Source organism: Ixodes scapularis, unplaced genomic scaffold (assembly GCF_016920785.2).
Source record: "Ixodes scapularis isolate PalLabHiFi unplaced genomic scaffold, ASM1692078v2 PGA_scaffold3__209_contigs__length_174095766, whole genome shotgun sequence".
Taxonomy (NCBI): Eukaryota; Metazoa; Arthropoda; class Arachnida; order Ixodida; family Ixodidae; genus Ixodes; species Ixodes scapularis.
The window spans coordinates 267,420-287,489 of NW_024609868.1; the positions used below are offsets into that span (position 1 = coordinate 267,420).

At 50.0% G+C, this 20,070-nt stretch overlaps 1 protein-coding gene across 1 annotated transcript in view; it reads right to left on the reverse strand.

Annotated features, from left to right (window-relative positions):
* LOC115328458 (multiple epidermal growth factor-like domains protein 8) overlaps window positions 1–20,070 on the reverse strand; it is a 126,595-nt gene that overhangs the window by 61,292 nt on the left and 45,233 nt on the right. The window contains exons 19-22 of the mRNA XM_029989671.3: window positions 15,851–16,017; window positions 14,061–14,311; window positions 13,606–13,869; window positions 2,367–2,531 (exon numbers count right to left, since the gene is read on the reverse strand). Of these exons, the coding sequence (XP_029845531.2) occupies window positions 2,367–2,531; window positions 13,606–13,869; window positions 14,061–14,311; window positions 15,851–16,017 (847 nt within the window). The remainder of the gene's footprint in view (window positions 1–2,366; window positions 2,532–13,605; window positions 13,870–14,060; window positions 14,312–15,850; window positions 16,018–20,070) is intronic.

A 20,070-nucleotide genomic window follows, 5' to 3' on the forward strand; every position in this document is an offset into this window, starting at 1 on the left:
CCATCCTCCCGTCACCCCGTTCGCTTCCTAGACGCGATCGTTTTGGTGCGTTCGTTGTGGAGTTTTTTTCGCTGTTTTTCGACTGTCGTTCTCTACAAATGGCTGATGACGATCCCGGAGGATCGAGTAAAGCAACCGCCTTTGACACTGCGGACTTTATCCATCTGTACGCTTTTCAAGACGGATAGACTGCCGATGCCGCATCGGTACCGGTTGTCAGCACAGCGTGCGTCGATCGGTACTTCGCGAAGGACTGCAGGCAAAAACGATGGGCCTTCAAAGAAGAAGCCTACGTCAAGAAGGTCATGGTGAATAACTTTGATGTCGACCACACCGTTCACCTTGTAAGGAGCACGTGTGCACCGTCTATGAAGCCGGGACATTACAGGCAACTGATATCGCTTTCCAAGAGCGCCGATATCGTTCAACCGTATTAATTGCGACTGCGTTGCAGTGTGAGTTTATTTCTTCGGTAAAACCCGTGGCGATGTAATAATGTGTCTTAAGGATAACAAGATGTGTCAATATTTGTAAGGCGTGAGCCCCATAGTCGCTATCCTTTCGGCAGATCTGTATCAAGATCCGTGTGTGCCAGTCCTTTGATCATATTTTATGCGTGACGCAATAAGTTATCTAAAAAAAAAAAAAAAAAACAAGATTTGTCGTCTTCGTCTTTTTTGTGGTACTTCAGCATGCAACTAAAAAGGGCCAAGCTATGTCATCGATCTACTTATCGAACTAGGTGACGTGTTGATATAAAATTCTGTAGTAGGACATTTTTTTATTCAATATTTTATTGAGTTTCAAGCGTAAATATATACTTTGCAGGTTGAGCGGAATATGCCAGCACATAGCTGGCCTGCTCTTTACACTATGCGACAGTGTAAAGATCTGTTTTCCGTGACAACGGCTTGGCGACCCGCCTCTTCGCTGCCCTGCTGTACCGTGCAACCAAACTCGGTGCGGAGGCAGGTCGGCAGGTGTCGGCTTCTATGTAAACAAGGAGGGAGCGAAGTCTGGGTGATTCTGGTCTCGTGAAGATACCCCTGCGTCGTAAAAATCAGGAACAAAAACCTTGCTATGAATGACTAGCCTGCACGGAGTATGACGGGTATATCCTGAGTTCAAACAAATATGAATAAACTAACCTCTAATGAAGTGGACGCTGCAAACACGCGAGTTCGCAGATGGCTGCCGAGGCGTCCCGTCGGAGTTCTGGCGTCGCAGTGCTTGAATCCATTTTTCTCTCTACTTGAGGTGCGCGGTAGCTTTCGGGAATCTAAAAAAGCTCACGTTCGGCGTGTTTTTCTTGCTGTTTGTACATCCAACAGCCGAGCAGCGGTGAGGCATCGCGACAGTGCCGGACAGACGCGCCTAGCAATGCGAGCGAAGCCAGGCAGCGTTCGAGGAGAGCCCGCAAAGATGGCGCCTTTCCCTTTCCTACTCTCTCCTCAAGTTCGGGCATGCGCACAAAATTCTCCGAAAAAGGTCAATTCAAAACCAAGATTTTTTAAAATTGCGAATTTTTCTAATTCAAACCTCTGTACGGTCGAAAATATCGAAACCTTTCGAATTCGAACCTAGGGTGGTTCGCGGCATCCCTATTTATATCTACTTACATATCGAGTAGATATAAACATAGTGACTCTGTTAGTGCTACGTTGCAACAACTTGGGCTAGCGTTGCTTTCTGATTGGCGTAAGAGTGCTAGATTGAAATAAATTTTCACGCTATACCACGTTTTTTTTTTCTAACATTGATCGTACCTAATGTTTAAAGCCTCGATTAACTTGTTCACTAATAGCCCCGGCAAAATGATGCAACAATTTCAAAGCAGAACTAATGTATTTCCTTGTTGGCTTTTTCCTAAAACGACAGAAGAGTGGAACCTTTTCCCAGAGGACGTTGTAAATTCGACTTCCCTCATAGAAATCGTGAACAGTCTGGGGCACTCGAAGTCTCGAACCATTAGTTATTTTTGAGACTACCATCGAACGACACTCGTTAGAAACTTGCGTGCTAGGATTTTGCACATGCGCAGCTTTTGTTAATTAACTGCTACAATTGATTTTGTACAATTTTCGGAGCTTTCTTCTTCGATAAATGTGTAACCACGCGAGTGATTTGTTTTGTAATTGAAACACCGATATTTGATCTTTGGTGTAATGACCTCCAAGAGGGGTTTGACAGTATCTTTAAATAAACAAATAAATAAGAGAAACCGTGCGGCTGGAGAGCGACCCACCGCAGAACGGGCATTTGCCGCATCGGCTTGTGTGCCACGACCGAGACGGTGGCGGACAAAAATCCGCTCCCGGGGATGCGGTGCACACGCCGGCGTTTCGGGTGCCCCGGGCAGGGCTCACCGTGAGTCGGCTCCAGGTGTACACGTCCGTGGTGAACTTCCAGAAGTCGCCGAGCACCGCGGTGGCGTTGAGGCCGCCAAAGACATACATGTCCGTGCCCAGCATGGCCGCCCCGTGGAACCAGCGCGGCGTCGGAGCCCGGTCGGCCTCCCGGGACACGTTCACCTGCGGGGAGGTTCATCTAAGAACTTCCGCCGGTTACTCGAGGCGGGTTCAGAGTCCTGGGGGCCTAGAACCTTCTACCTCCTTCCTTCTAGAACTATACATTCTGAGCGTGAACAAGCTACGAGGCTCTCCAACGTTCTGCAAGCTTCTGCTTACATAAAAAAGAAAACGAGGTTTGAACCCCGGCCATCTGCGTGGGAGCCAAGTGCTCTGCCTACTTGGCCAGCTGCGCAGGCGGCAATATCATCCAGTGTAGGTTGGCGCCCCCGACGACGTGATCGCGGCGTCCTTTCATATTTCTTCCATCAACAAAGGCTGTTGTTTCGGGTGGTTTTGAGGCATTGTGGTTGTTCCCGTCGACGTTTGAAGAACCCGTTCGCACGGTTCGCACTAAGCTGCGACTGACAGAGAAGTCTTTTTCCAGCTATCATTCCTTGCTCGTTCGATGGCTCATCAACTGCGGCCGAGGCCATACTCATTCCATACTAATTGCCAAACAAAGTACACAAGCAATGGTAGCCATCTTGTCCGGTAGTTGAGTTGTTGTACTCTAGGGTGATGCACTGTTCTTATAGCTTTTTCTTTTTTTATTTATCTAACATCTATAAATATTTTGAAAAAAAAAACAACATTGTCGAGATAAGCTTCGCCTAATTTTATTACGCAAGAACTACATAATGTACATCGCTAAAAAAGTAAACACCACTTGCTTGGCAAAAAAAAAAAACTTAACTACTCTTTATGCCAAATGGAACCAGCCGATACAGAACAGATAATAAATTCATCGTGCGGAAATTTTAATGAATAAACATTCCGAGACATTTCAGAATGTTCTGGCCATGCACGGTGCACAGATTATATATCTACCTTACGTACCCAAATATTCGGAGTACGTCCGAATATTCCTAGTTCTCTCAAATATGCAATTTTCAAATCAAATAATAGCTTTCGAATAAGGAAAGTATTCGATTCGTATTTGAAATTCCGAAATTCGCACACCCCTGGTGTTTTCTTATGGCAGTCAAATGTAGTCTTGCGTATGCTTGCTCGTTTTGGTGACAATAGTTAAAAGAGTAGGATTATGTAAATATTTGAATTTTCAAATAATAAACTATTCAATATTCTAATGAATTGCGATGTCCCTATTTCTGGAAGTATTGATTGAAATGGACTAGCCTCATGGAGCGTGCATCGAGCACCGGTGCACTGCGGAGAAGCCGTAGCGCTCGCTTGCGCGGGCCTCGTTTGCGCTCAATGGGGCTCACTCTCAACACTTGGAAAAGTACAAATACTGCAGTCACATGCTCAGGAGGAAAGCCCCCTTTCAAAGCGAGATGGGGCCTGCTTGCACTTGGTAAGCACAAAAAATGCAAACTTTAGGAATGTTAATAACTACGAAAAATTAAACGCAGCACACTAACGACCAAGACAAAAAGTAATAGAAAAACACGGGACAAGCGACGTGTCCTTCTATTTGTGTCTTTGTCGTTTGCGTGCCGTGTTCCATATTTAGAAGTGTGCACCAACTAGCTTGCATCGCCACCCCGATCAATATCTACATTTCGGTAAAATTTTCAAAATTAAACTGGGCTCTTATATGCACGATCGCGTTAGGGAGAAGTGCCCCGACAACCTAATCTTTTTATTAGTGGCCGTTTCTATTTGTTTTTATTAATCTGAGATTGAAGAAAGGATACTGGCAAGATTTATAAACCCCTTCAATTAGCTATAGTAGGCCATTTCTACGGATTTAATTTTGTCAAATGTGTCGTTTACTTGCCATCCGAATGTAGGCATTAGACTTTCTTATGCCACAGTCCATAAGCATACCGAAATATCCCGAGTCATGCCCCCCCCCCCCAGCCGCCTCAAATTCATTAAAAAAAAAGCGGGGTGGGCCGGCTCTCAGTGGGTGAGCAAAAAACTTAAAAAAAGTTAAAAAACGCCAATTTTTTTTTAATTTATATAGCGCGGCTGTGCAGGAGATACATTTAACTCAAAACTTTTATTAGTTTTATTGTTTTATACAAGAAATGCTTACGAAAGAATGTTTTACTATCGCAAAGTCCATTGCTCGTATATGCAGACTAAAAACTGCATACAGCGCGAAAGCTTGTTTTGTGAAAGCATATGTTTCTAAAACAGCTATATTAAAATACCGGGCAAGCGTCCACTCAAAACTGACAAATAATTGCGGGGGAATGAAGTCTGGCCATCAATTTTACATATAAATGTCCCACGCATATTTCCTCAGATCTTGCAAATTTGGGAAAGGGCGCTTAATGTGGACTGGGCGGATGCGCGGAATTCTACGGTATGCTCTTTTTGTTAATGAAAAAAAAGAAGTCAACGAGAAAATAGAAAAAGCCAGCAGGCACCACCAGTGAGCGAGCAAATGGGCGCAGGATGTGACGAAAAGTGATGCTGGGGAAGCGGGAAAGCCAGCGATTGCGTTGGCAAATTCATCGGGCGCCTTGTCAATTGCAAGCTCTTGCACCACTTTCTTGTTTGCAGCGATGGAAGCAGCATTTCACCTTTTGTAGGTTCTGTAGCGGGCAAAGCATTCGTTTGGAGCAGGCACGCTTTTGGAGCAGACATCCGTTAGCACATCACTTGAGAAGATTGCATCTGCACGAGTTCACTGATGGCAGTGATCGAGGGTTCCTCTTGGATAGATATTACTTATTATCGTTTGTGATAAGAGATAGGCCATAAAAGGAACACAGTCTTCTTAAATAAGGCTCTGAGCAGCTTTCATTTACAATGGGTATTAAAAGTGGTTGAAAAGGGAATCACTGCACGAAGTAGGGATAAATCCTCTTTCCCCTCCCCATTTTACGCTCGATACTTTGTTTAGCCCGTAAATATAACTTCCGTAAAATGACAGCAAGAACCAGCGTATCCGCTAATGCATCTAGCAATAAAATTGCGTCCCGTAAGTTTAATGAACCTATCGAACTCGAGACTCTAATATCGTAAACCGCAAAAATCACCACCCAAAAATATTATAAAAGCCAACACTTGAAAGGTGACATTGCTCTTTACGGCCTAGGAACCAGAGGTACGTCAAAGTTTGCGGGCCTTTCAATTAACGGCTACACGGGGATTACCATGATAACCGCGTTTATTCACATATATACAGTGTAGACCGCATATAACGTATGTCGCGGGAGTCGCGAAAATCCGCACTATAAGCGGTACCGCGCTATAACCAAATCATCAATTTTTCAGGCCAAAATACATGCCATGAGACAACTTACCTTCGGAAAAGAATTTATTTTATGTTAGATGAAAAATAAAGCTTAGTTTGAGGAAAGTCGTTATTTCACCAGACTAGTACACTTCTCTCTCAAGTGTGTCACACATTTTGAAAGAAATGAGCGACTTTTGCCCGGCGCAGCCTTTTAACGGCGTTGCGGGTTGCAGACTGACGTTGCGAGCGTTCACGATTGCTAACCTCAATCACTTTTCTCCGGAGAGGAAAACGCGTGAAAATTCGCATCCTTTCTACAGTACGCGCCAGTAATACCTTCAACTTGAGCACAGGCATGAAATGCTCCAAATAAGAAATCCGGGCGATGTTCGAGGACACAAATGCTTAGAAATCACCACTGTAGTCGAAGTAAACAAACACGACGACACGGGCGTTTCTGCCGTCTTAAGAGCGCCGCCACGACATCGCCGCACGAATAGGTGGATCTTCCCTTCTAGTATGGGCTGGGTTATCATAGCGACACACAACGAAAATTCACAGTCAAGGATAGCGCTTTTACGCGGAACGATGAGCTTCTACGTCGACGATCACAGCCAACGCCATGTTTGCGGATAGAAGCAGCCGGCCCGCGACCGGCATGCAACGCGCGCGAACACTTCTCCTCGACCTGCGATTGGTCTGTCGTTGCGATTGTTTCCAATGCACAGAGCGGAGGGACGCACGCACGTGAACGACACGTGCATGCATCTCTCGGTCGCTATGGCAACTGAAGCCTCTCTCTTCGCTTCTTCCCGCTTCTTCGAGCAGCCTCCTTGCCCCGCGAGTGCCGCTTGCGGCTAGCACCGTTATCTAGTGCCGCACAGGGAAGCGTGCTCGCTGCGTCAGTTGGTCGCCGCGGTCGGCAGGCTGTTCCAGAAATTGCACTGTAACCGGTATTTCCCTTCGCGCGCCTGCATTTTAAGCGGTATGTAATTACATGGAGTTGTATGGGAGGCGAACCGGTGGTTTAAAAAAAGCCGCGCTATGCCCGGTCCTGCACTATAAGCGGTTACGTTGTAAGTGGTCTATACTGTATATACAACGGTGTTTTCTTCTCTCCCTCTGAGCTCTTCTCTAATTAGAGTTTAACTTGGAATTAAAAAAGAGGTGGACCCGTAATCCTCCCGAGCCTAATTGGGTGCCTGTGGTGCAGAGCCAGGGGCTGCCCCGGGTCAGCCGCTGCTCCTAGCCCTCCGGTGCAAAACGGTGAAGCTCGACGCGTGCAGGCTGATGAGAGGCGGTCAGGGTGCCACGCTCCTCTGCAGCCACGGAGCAAAGTCGCCTGGCAGACATGATAAACATTTGGAAAAAAACCCGAGACTGGGACAATAAGGGAAGGACAAACACAAAGTCTCAAACACAGCTGAATTTTCTTTGACAACGAAGGCTGCTTACCGTATTTACTCGCAGAATGAACGCACTTTTTTTTTCCGAAAAATTGATGCAAAGTTGAGGGGGGCATTCATTACGTGAAGTAACATTTTTTGCGTCCGTATTTACTCGCATAATGAACGGACCTTTTATCCTGAAAAATAGAAGTAACTTCTTATCCCTTTGTGTGCGGCGCCCGACCCCGTAACCAAACTAAGCTCTGCAAAAAAAAACAAAAAAACTGTTTCTTTTAGTTTCTTGGGGTTTTTTTTGCCGCCTTTCGCAAGCTGTTTTGTTTGCTAGGCGTTGCTTAGGCGAGGGCTCTCCGTTTATCTTTCTGATCTCCTTGCGCGCGACGCACGACCCCCCCGTAACCAAACTGCACTGTGCAAAAAAAAAAAAAAAGAAAAGCTTCTCTGTTTTCGTTTTCTCTTAGTTCCGTGTTTTTTTCTTTTTTTCTTTTTGCGGCCTTTCGCAAGCTGTTACGTTCACTTAGAGCGCTTCTCCGCTTCTCTTTCCTTGCGCGCAGCGGCGTGCAAACCCAAAGTCCAGACTGCGCTGTGCAAAAAAAAAAAAAAAAAGCTACTCTCCATGTTTGTTTTTTTTTGCTTCCGTTGGATCTTCGCGAATTCTTTTTAACGCCTTTTGCAAGGCGTTTTGTTCGCTCACGCTGCCCATGCATTCGCGACATCGCTGCACCAGGATAAAAAAAAGTGCGTTCATTTCGCGCGCAAGGGGGGGGGGGGGAAGCGGTCAAAATTTTGACGTCCAAGTGGGGGGAGCGTTTATCACGCGAGTGAAAAAAAAAGTTGAAATTTTAAGAGCCGACTTGGGGGGTGCGTTCATTACGCGAGTGCGTTCGTTGTGCGAGTAAATACGGTATATAGGCGTCAAATCCTACACAAATCAAAAGAAGGAAAGAGAGGGAGAAACCTACACAAAATAGACGAAAGAAAGGGAGAATTGGGGAAACCCATGCCACTAGCAGTACAACAAAAAAACAAGTATTACAAAAGAACTGAGAAGTGGTGAGATCGTTTATACAAAAGCAAAGTAGGACTAAAGTGCATTAGTCGTTTATACAAAGTAAAAGGACTGAAGTGTTTTTTAGTGCACCCTGCTCTGGCGGAAGCAAACGGAGTCAACTGATTCAGTCTGTAAGCATTGCTGAAAACCGTGCTAATACCATACTTATGGGTGCACTAAAAAAACATGAGGAAAAAGAAGTCAGTTGCGCGTCGGGAGGAGTATACAGGATCCCGTTTGATTGCGGATTATGCTACATAGGTCGGACCAAGCGCTGTATAAACGATCGTCTCACCGAACACAAACATTGTGTCAAGAACAAAGATCCTTATTCGGAAGTATCAAAACATGTAGTTGAATGCAATAATTGTCTACCCAACTGGGACTCAACAACAGTCATCAGAAAAGGATGATCGGAAGCGTTTGATAAAAGAATCTATAACAATCATGAATCGTGGGAATGCGATAAATAAGCCGTCCCACACAATAGATAAAGAACAAAGAAAGTTCCTACAAATTTGATGTCTGCGCGTCTTGTCAATTGTTCTGTTGAGGCCTTTGTCCGATTTTAAGTCATTTCGCTTTATTGTTTTCTGGTCGTTTGTTCGTTGCGTCCTTCCTGTTAGTGTTGGGGCTTCTTGGGGACTAAAAAACACTTCAGTCCTTTTACTTTGTTTTTGTATAAACGACTAATGCACTTTAGTCCTACTTTGCTTTTGTATAAACGATCTCACCACTTCTCAGTTCTTTTGTAATACTTGTTTTTTTGTTGTACCGCTTGAGGCACGGGTTTCCCCAATTCTCCCTTTCTTTCTTTCGTCTCTTTTGTGTTGTGTACTCCCTCTCTTTTGATTTGTGTAGGATTTGACGCCTATATAAGCAGCCTTCGTTGTCAAATAAAATTCAGCTGTGTTTGAGACTTTGTGTTTGTCCGTCCCTTATTGTCCCAGTCTCGGGGTTTTTTCCAAATGTTTAACCACCACCAGCTCGTTTGTGCCCTTACCTTTTGTTCACAGACAGGTTACTATCTTCTCGGGAGTACAAGACCGTGGCTCTGTTTCATCGCGGTAGATGCAATAGGCAATCCTACCAATTTGCAAAGTTTTCTCGGGACCCTCAGTTCCCGACGTCATCGTCCAGAAATGTAGACGACGTCGGCGATCGACCGGCCGGCGCATCCACCGGCCAGAGCCGTTGATGCCCGGCATCGACGGCCCTTGCCGGTTGATTCGCAGCATCGAAGCACGACACCGTGGCATTCGTCATCTCTTTGCGAGTGTTTCTTCGTCGGCTAGACCAAGTGCGGCGAATGTCCCGCGACGTCCTCTTGTAGTGTGCGTGTTTGCAGTTGTGCGTGTTGGAGCCTTCGACTCTGCTCTCACCTAAGACGAAACAAACTATACGGGGAGTAGAGACGCCGTGAAATACATATTTGTACAATTTCTCCTTCCTTTTACTTCCACAAATCTAAGGGCCGACCAATAATAAAATATTATTTCTTTTTGCTTCGAGTCCACCTCGGCACGGGTGTGGCACAAATCTTAGCAAAAATGGCATTTTGATGCAAGATGTGGCAGACTTTCGTTCATGGCGCAATTTGGTCCAAATGGCACGGCACTTCCATCACTGTGCTTGGTACATACGTGTCCGTGCACAACATGCAATCAACGTGAGTTGAGGCGGCGTTGCTCCGTGGCGTGAACGGCACCGCGAACACGGAGCTCGAAATGGGACGCTCTACAAACGTCTATGTGTGGCGTACCAGCAAATCTTTCCTTCAGTTGGGCTTTGTCTCAAACATTGCACAACCTCACAAAAGCACAGTCGCGACGTCTTGGAAGAATGATCGGGTATTCGCGGTGACCTTACTTTGGCGGAGATGGACTTTGACCTTACACACCGCAGTTCCATTCCCAGGATACGGGGCGTTCGCTGCCCTCGCAACCCCTGTATGGGTTACTGCTTGCCTTATCAATCCAATTTTACGGCGGAACTGTTCGGGGCTAGGTTCCCCAGGATCGTGTCCCCCGCAAAGAAATGCCGACACAAAACTCTGGACAGCTACCGCCATCTATGAGTGACGGCGGCAACCAGGCAACCGGTTTACTCGCCTCGCTCTTAGATGGCGGCAACCTTTCCAGCCTTTCCACTCTGGTTTTCACCAGAGTGGAAAGGTTGAATTTCTCTAGGCGTCGTCCTAGATGTCATCCTAAAAGTCGTCCTTGAGGTCATCCTTGAGGTTGTCCTCGAGGTTGTCCTCGAGGTCATCCTCGAAGTCATCCTCGAGGTTGTCCTAGAAGTCGTCCTTGAGGTCGTCCTAAACATTGTTTTTGAGGTCGTTCTAGGCGTCGTCCCCGAGGTCGTCCTAGACGTCGCCCTTGAGGTCGTCCTTGAGGCCATCCTAGAAGCCGTCTCTGAGGTCGTCCTAAATGTCGTTCTTGAGCTCGTTCTAGGCGTCATCCCCGAGGTCGTCCTAGACGTCGCCCTTGAGGTCGTCCTCGAGGCCATCCTAGAAGCCGTCTCTGAGGTTGTCCTAAACGTCGTTCTTGAGGTCGTTCTAGGCGTCATCCCAGAGGTCGTCCTAGACGTCGCCCTTGAGGTCGTCCTCGAGGCCATCCTAGAAGCCATCTCTGACGTTGTCCTAAACGTCGTTCTTGAGGTCGCTCTAGGCGTCATCCCCGAGGTCGTCCTAGACGTCGCCCTTGAGGTCGTCCTCGAGGTCATCCTAGAAGCCGTCTCTGAGGTCGTCCTAAATGTCGTTCTTGAGCTCGTTCTAGGCGTCATCCCCGAGGTCGTCCTAGACGTCGCCCTTGAGGTCGTCCTCGAGGCCATCCTAGAAGCCGTCTCTGAGGTTGTCCTAAACGTCGTTCTTGAGGTCGTTCTAGGCGTCATCCCAGAGGTCGTCCTAGACGTCGCCCTTGAGGTCGTCCTCGAGGCCATCCTAGAAGCCGTCTCTGAGGTTGTCCTAAACGTCGTTCTTGAGGTCGTTCTAGGCGTCATCCCCGAGGTCGTCCTCGAGGTCATCCTAGAAGCCGTCTCTGAGGTCGTCCTAAATGTCGTTCTTGAGGTCGTTCTAGGCGTCATCCCCGAGGTCGTCCTAGACGTCGCCCTTGAGGTCGTCCTCGAGGCCATCCTAGAAGCCGTCTCTGAGGTCGTCCTAAACGTCGTTCTTGAGGTCGTTCTAGGCGTCGTCCCTGAGGTCGTCCTAGACGTCGCCCTTGAGGTCGTCCTCGAGGCCATCCTAGAAGCCGTCTCTGAGGTCGTCCTAAACGTCGTTCTTGAGGTCGTTCTAGGCGTCGTCCCTGAGGTCGTCCCAGACGTCGCCCTTGAGGTCGTCCTCGAGGCCATCCTAGAAGCCGTCTCTGAGGTTGTCCTAAACGTCGTTCTTGAGGTCGTTCTAGGCGTCGTCCCTGAGGTCGTCCTAGACGTCGCCCTTGAGGTCGTCCTAAACGTCGTCCCTGAGGTTGTCCTAGAAGTAGTCCTTGAGGTCGTCCTAGACGTTGCCCTTGAGGTCGTCCCACAATAGTACAGCTTCGCTGGTCTTCCTTCTTCACCAGAATGGAAAAACTGAAAGTTTTTTGGTTTTTTGTCTGAACAAACTTTTTAGTAAGCAAAACAAAGTTTTATTCTCTTATCTCCATCGTATTCCTTTCGCACGCATTTGCTCCGACTTTGGGGTCTCGAAAATCGGGGAGGAAACGCGTAAACAAAGCAAAGCGCCTTTTTTTCCTTTGTTTTACTTTCTCACAGACGTTCTCCGTGGGTAAAAGCCGTGGCATTTGGGTAGGACGAATGTTTGCGGATAGTGAAGTCTGCGTAGGTGTTTTTGCAGGGGAGGGCGATCACTGTGTTTTTTGGGAAATCGAAATTCGACCAAAAAGGAGACTAGGTGATGACTCGGGATATTACGGTAGTTAGATTAAAATTAACTATGAATGTAGAAAATTATCTACCAAATGGATGAGTGGAAGATCGAGAACAACCTTCACGAGTTCTGTTGGGCTTTCGTCCAAGCACGGTGTAGTAGCAGTAGCAAAAGTATCGGAGAAGCTGCAAAGCAGACACAACTACTTGAATTGACTACTGACCCCTTCACCTTTCTGTTCACTCCTCTTGTCCTACCGATGCTATTTTTATTGATTTTGCTAAAGCTTTTGATCGGGTTCCACATAACAGACTAATAAACAAATTAGGAAGGATGAATCTGAACGCTTCTGTTATTCAGTGGATAGCTGCCTTTTTACCAAAGCACTCTCCACCTGCTGTAATTCACAAGTGTGTTTGCTCCCCTATGGCGGTGAAGTCCGGCATCCCTCTGTCCGGTATTGTTTTTTTTTATATATAAATGACCTTCACGCTCACATTCAATCTAACATATGTCGCTTTGCGGATGATTGTGTCATTTATCGGGTCATTTCTAACCCCTTGGATCTTGGCATACTCCAGCGGGACCTAGACATAGTCCAGCAATGGTGCACCACATGGGTAATGCAAATAAACACTAACAAACCTAAAGCTGTCACTTTTACAACAAAATTCCAAATCACTCGTCACACGATTGAAAAGGACCACATTGAGAACGTCAATTAAATACTTGGGCGTCCAGCTAACAGATCATGGAATCTTCATATTGAACATGTAAGCTGCAAAGCATCCAGAACTCTTGGTTTTCTTAGACACTCTTTTGTTTCGAGCTACCAAAGAAACTGCTCGCCTCTCCTAGCCTGGTCAGGTTGCAGTTGGAATATGCATCCATCCTTTGGCACCAGCTTCACTAACCATATGGAGGCACTTCGAAACAAAGCTGCAAGATCTTATACTTCTCCCCTACTTCCAGTGTGTCCAACATAAAATGCAACCTAAGCCAATTGCAGTACATATTGCTCGCACGTCATTTTTCCCCAAGCTCTATCGTATCTCCCTTCGGGACCTCCTTCATTCAGCCTGCGCATCGCATTTCGTCTCGCGTAGACACTTTCAAGTATCGCCCATCTTTGCCCGCACTAGTTCGATAATTCCCCTCTGGTTCTTGCCATCTCCGAATGGAACAGCCTGCCTAGAAAAATCGCGTTATTCACTTCACCCGATATCTTCATTCGTTCTTTAAGTAATTTGCATCCATTTATATAGTGCTGCTTATGTTGTTTTCATCCAGTGTTCTTGTTATTTTGTTTATTGCTCGTTTAACATTTTTTATGACAACTATGCAACGGTTTTCATTTTTTTCCACTCAATTGTATCAAACTTTGTATCATTGCTTCCCCCCCTACGTAATGCCCGTCACGGCCTTTAGGGTAAATAAATAAAAAGTCTCTACGTCCGGTGGAATCGCTTCTCCGACGAGAGAAATGGCCGAGCTCGGGACGCCCGCCAGAGCCCAACCAGCCCTTGGGCGGTCGTTGAGGGGCTCGTCGGACGACCCACCTCCTTCCAGCGGTTGAAGTCGAGGTCGTAGACGTGGAGGGCGTCGCTGGGAGCGCCGCCCGGCCACGTGCCCCCGAAGAGCCAGAGCTGACTGGGCTCCCGGGCCAGCAGGGAGTGCCCCAGCTGCACCCGGGGCAGACCCTGGGCAGCCCCCAAGGAGCGCTCCAGGTCGAAGAGCAGCGCCCACCGGGGCTGACCCGGGGACGGACGCCGGCCGCAGCTTGCACCCGTCCAGGGGTCCTCGCACCGGCACAGCCCGTAGCCCTGCAACCAAGAGCTGCCGTCACGCGGGCCACGTGTCCGACCGGCTTTCTCCGACGGCGCCTCTCCACTTCCGCCCGACGTAGCCCGTCACGGTACACGCAGTGACACGGCGACGAACGTGCCACCGCCGCGACCGCCGGGCTCGCGAGAGCAGCGTCTCGCCACATCCGGCCCCGACCCGAGCGACCGACCTTGTCGCAGGTTCCGGCGGGTGGCGAGCAGTCGTCGGGACACGGGGGTCGCTGGCAGCGGCCGCCCACAGAGCCCCCCATTTCACACGCGCAGTCCGAGGAGTCGGGTGCACATTGGAGCCGGGGCACGCCGGGGCAGGCGCCGGGGCAGTCCAGGCGCCGGAAGGTGGCGCTGAAGCCCTGCGGAGGAGGCCAGCCCCGGCGGAAGTACACCGACAGCCACCCGCTGGTGGACACCAGGCCGACCGGGGCTGCGTGGAAGGGAGTGCCGAGCCATTGGGGGAAGGGCCAGTAGGTCTGCTGACGAAGTGAAAAAGGGAGAGAGTACCCAAGGAGCAAGACAGGAAAGAGGGAACCACCACCATTTTGGCACCGTTTCGGCGCAGAGCACCATTGGGGCTACGCGTCATCTGGTACGCCTTCTTTTAGAGCGCAGCTCTTAGGGGCCCGTTCCCGGCTTGAGCGGCGTCGGCGTCGCCGTCGGCGTAACCAAGGTCACCCCAAGGTCACGCGACCCCCAAGGTCATCCCAAGGTCACGTGGCCCCCAAGGTCACGTGACACCCAAAGTCACGTGACACCCCGAGGTCACGTGACCACCCCCCCCCCCCCCCCCGAGGTCACGTGATCACCCCCAGGGTCACGTGACCCCCCGCCGAGGTCACGTGACCTCCCCGATGACGTCATCGTCACTGATGACGTCACCGGCATCCACATCGTCATCCTCATCATCACTGATGACGTCATCAATTACATCACTGACGACGTCACCGGCATCCGCATCGTCGTCGTCATCATCACGGATTACGTCATCAGTGACGCCACTGATGACGTCACCGACATCCGCATCGTCATCATAACTGATGACGTCATCAGTGACGTCACTGATAACGTCACCGGCATCCGCATCGTCATCGTCATCATCACGGATGACGTCATCAGTGACGTCACTGATGACATCATTGGCATCGTCACGTGACCCCCCCCCCCCCCAGGTCACTTCGCCCCTCAGTACCCTTCCCTCCTCCTCCTCAAGAGCTGCGCTCTAATTCGGTGTTACAGGGAGTTGTAAACGGCTTTCACTTTTTTCGCCCAAATAAAACTTTGCGGTCAAACGTGAAGAAAACTTTATTCCCTAGCTTTTTAGCCCACCGAGGAATAACACTACCATAGAATACCGCGCATTCGCCCAGTCCACACTAAGCACCCATTTGATAATTTGTAAGACTCGAGAAAATATGTGCGGTACATTTATACGTAAATTGATGACCGGACAAGCGCCCATCCCCATTTTTTCGCGATTATTTTCAAATTTTGAGTGGGCACTTGCCCGGTATTTTACGGTATATCATTTTCTAGCCAGGGGCAGCGAAATAAGAAGAACCGAAACTTAGACATCCATTCCACGCATTCCACCGGGCGAACCAATGAGAATGGTGGCCCTTCCCGCTCAGCAAAGAGCAGCCGGGGGTCGCCGCGCGTGGCTCGCGCCTCTCACTCTCCGCCGCGGGCCGATGGACACACTTGGGAGGGGACATTACGGCAGCGAGACGATTCACTGGCTAAACTCTCGCAATATATGGCACCGGCTTGCGACTTGCGGCGTTCTCGACGTCCCTGACCGTCTCCGGGGGCAGGAATGCAACCCGGAACGGACGGGAGAGTGTCGACTCTTAAACTCCTAAAACACCTTTCTGCGGGATGCACTATACCGACGGAACTCGGACCGCCCCAGTCTCACGCTCCGAAAGGCAACGTGCGGACCCGCTCCGGGGCGGACTCTGGCAGGCACCTGTGAGGTTGGAGCCACAGAAGGCGCCCAGCAGGCTGCCGTCCCCGCCGTCCTGGCCGGCCAGCACGAAGGGCGGCACCCCGGAATAGACGTACACGTGGTTCTCCGGGCACGGGGCACGCAGGTCCGGCAGCAGGGTCAGCTCCAGCGGGGGGCCCCGCTCGTGCCTGGGCCCCAAGACACGCTTTCCCTGACGCCACCGGTACCCCTAGTTTCGGAGAGCAGCTACGAGTCCATTTTGGAGCAGCAAAGAGAACTTTGGGAGCATAGTTTGAATTCCTGCCACCCCAACGATTTTATGGTAAAGGGCGATGGTCGAAAACGAGACCAAAATAAATTACTAGTATCCCTTTAGTGGCACAAAATAGGATCGCAGCTGAAATATTACATTACGTCAAAAGAACACAGTGGCTGCCGCTCAACCGCTCCCCTCAAGGAACATGGCGGAGCCTCGAGCATCTCCTTGGTTGGCAGCCGAAACCTCGGCAGCAGCCAAACCCGTCCACGTAAGTCCACCGCAGACAAAGGGAGCGGAAGAACGCAACACAACGGCCGAGAAGCAGGCAACGAAATCCGCCGTCGTTGTAGAGTCTCTGAATACTCGCTGGGCAGAACGAGAAGAGGCGCGACGCTGCTTGTACCGCCTACACTTTCCCGTCTTTGTTATTTGTGCGCCATTTCCGGTCAAACCTAATAACAATGCGTCATTTTATTTAGCTCAAACAAAAAAAATTTGGGAGAAGGAAGGCAGTCGCTGAATGCAGCGAAGTACTCGTACATGTTGTAATGCAATTATACCACTGGGAAAACATCGCAATATTCGATACACTCGCTCACGAACCTGCAATCGCACGTTCCAAACCATGTACTTAACTGTAACGTACCAACTGTAAAGAAAAATCGCCGCTGCCGACACGTTGATTCTAGAAGAAATGCGTCAGCATTTTGCGCGGCAGTTATATATAACGAAGGTTGGTGAATGCAGCCTCTCGACACTTTTCTGCGGGGTGAACATTCCCGAAACCCCTCTTCTCCCTCGTGCAGGCAGATGGGGTCACTTACCTCGTGCATGAAGGACGTGCGCACGATGCGCGGTCCTTCATGCACGATTTCGTTGTTGCGCGTACATGTTGCGCATACAGGGGCGACGCCGCCGTGCGCTTACGGTGCAGCGACACGGTAACTGAGCGTCAAGAGCGGCGTGGCAGGCCAAAGAACAGAACCTCAGCCCAAGTGCATACACAGGTCTCCAAATTTGGCAGCAAAAGCTTCCAAAGGTGTCCAAAGCGCACACCCGCACGCCGGCCGCGTGACGCAAGACCCGAGGTGCGGTGGGGGACAGCGGGGCTAGGGTGCACTCGGGCCGCTGTCAGGGCGCCGTGAGGCGGCGTGTGCCGCTGGCCCTAGGTGGGTGTACATTTCATAACGAGCCCTCCGCAAACTAAACGAGGGGCGGGGAGGATTGACGCACGTCCCAGAGATTAGCCCCGAGAACATGGTGTGGCGCCACCTGACGGGCCTATCGTGGTGACGTAGGACAAGGCATTGCGTGACCGTTTCCTGCACTCTGCGTCAGGGGTGGACTGTCTCGGTCTTCTCTTTATTTAATACTACGGGTGTTTAAGGCTTCTTTTAACCCAATGTTTCGTTTCACTACTCGACTTCGTCATGCTCCTAAATCAGCTGCCGTACAAATGCCTCCAGGGAGCCCGTGAGCCGGTTGCACGCAAGCAGGGAACCGGTCGCTGCAACCAACTTGTTGCCGTTTTTGGCGGCTGTATCGCGCACCACAATGGATGCTGACAAAGTGCAACCTACCGTTGAAGGTAAACAAATTTTTATAACTCCTCTTCGACCGGGCATCCCGTTACAACTGTGTATCCCTTTTCAGTTGTGCTGTCTGTAAGCAGCACCAATGCGTTTGTGGACAAGGTCCACGAAACATCCCGGCTCTTGCTCGAGGGCGCAAAAGGTCTTGAAGTGGGACACGTGTTCTCCTGCAGCATCGAGAAACTGGATAAGGACGGCTACACGTTCGTTGGATTCATTCTCCAAATGTCGGCGCTCACTTCGGACCTGCACGAGCTGAAGATAACACTGAATGAAAGAATGATGCAATGCACAGATGCGTGGCATCACTCTCTGCGGAAACTTTTCGTGTCTGTCGCTTAGAGCAAAATGCGAGATAGCATCTATCTCTGACGTACGCCAACGAAATAACCCCCCCCCCCCAGACACACACACCTTTGTGGAGGTTCACTAAAATAGCTTCAGAGCACTTACCCAACATCTTTACTCCAACCGCAAGCACGAAGCTTCATCTCGAGTGCTTGCTTTACACTGTTAAGCTCAGAGTTTAATTTGCCCATTCTCAATTTCACGAGCCACTCCGTGCGCAGCTGCTTCTCCTTGTGGTAGAGGTGCGAGCTGATGTTTGGGTCGGTCGTGCAACTGCGGCATTGCGGCACCGAACAGCACTTTACCGTTGCTCCCTGAGCTCGACAGCTGCCGAAGCCGACCCACGCGTGTACTGGTCAGGCTTCAAACACAGAAAAAAAAAAGTGAAAGTACCGAGCAAACGGTTTCCGAAGAGCCCGACCAAAGCAAGACGGAGTAGCTGGACTTATCACGTGGTCCCTCATGCTACGTCACGGTCGAGCAATCGCAGCGCTCCAATCTCGGGGCCAATACAGCCACCGTCCCCCACTGCGGGGCTCCGAAATCGACAAAGGGGGACGTCGCCGGAAAACTTTGGTCGCTAGGTGTGAAGTCACGGCGTTGCCCCCTATAACCAGCCAATCCAGTGCGGCCTCCGTCGCTACGTGTCCTAGCCTCTCGAAATATGCGCTCCACCGCCATCTGCCGGTGCTCCCAGAAGGTGTCTCCTAGGCACCCAGTGGGGTTGTGGCACCCTTTCGAGGCAACATTGCGAACTTTGAATACAGTATAGACCACTTACAACATAACCGCTTACAGTGCAGGACCGGGTATAATGCGGCTTTTTTAAAACACCGGTTCGCCTCCCATAGAACCCCATGTAATTAGATACAGCTTAAAATGCAGGCGCGCAAAGGGAAATACCGGTTATAGTGCGGTTTCTAAAACAGCCCGCAGACCGCGCCGACCGGCGCAGCGAGCACGCTTCCCTGAGCGACACTAGATGATGGCGCTAGCCGCAAGCGGCACTCGCGGGGCAAGGAGGTTGCTCGGAGAAGCAGGGAGAAGCGAAGAGAGAGGCTTCAGTTGCTATAACGACAGAGGGACGCATGCACGTGTCGTTCACGTGCGTGCGTGCCTCCGCTGGGTTGGAGACAACCGCAATGGCAGCCCCATCGCAGGTCGAGGAGAAGTGTTCGCGCGCATTGCATGCCGGTCGCGGGCCGGCTTCTTCTATCCGCAAACATGGCGTCGGTTGTGATCGTCGACGTAGACGGCGTGGTGGAAGCTCATCGTTCCGCGCTCTTTTGCTGCCAAAAAAGAACACGGTTTCCCGGGACGACCGATGCTCTCGCATTCTTTCCTTTTTTTTAGGGAGAGCATTTTTGACCAGATAGAACACCCTAGAGTTCCTGTATAGGCTCCCTATGGGAGCCAAAGTTGCGCGTCTGTTTTCCACGTGCCGCCGCGCTGCTATACGCCGAGATCCGATCACATGAGGAGCCAACCCAAATGCCATTCAGGAGAGTAGACGCACGCGCCCCGGCGTACATACTCCTGCTTTTGAGCACGCCGCGTGCCTCGAACGTGCGGCACCGCTATTCGCCGAATTCAGTCACGTGAGGAGCAGACTGAATGCTGCGAAGGAAAGCCAGCACTAGGGGATGAACGCGCAGCTGTGGCCCCCGTAGGGAGTCTATACAGGCACTCCAGAACACCCTAAGGCACTTTCAATGAGTCGGGTATTTCTCGGCATAGAGAGCAATTTTCTCCTCGATTGGCACCTCTCATCTTGTTAAGAGTAGTTTGCTCCCCCAAAATATTCGACGACGCACTTCGTAATATCACTCACTAATCCCACTCTACTCTGCAGTCGCGCACATTTCTGGGCTGCCTCGGCATAAACGTAGATCCGGACTCGCAGATACCCAAATCCAATCTGAATCCGCAGCCCCAAGCATCCGTATCAAATTCGCGATCCGCCATATCCGATTAATTTTTATCCGCATTTTTCGGTCGACCGCAAACATACGCGGACGATTCTGCCGGTAACCTGCGGATGT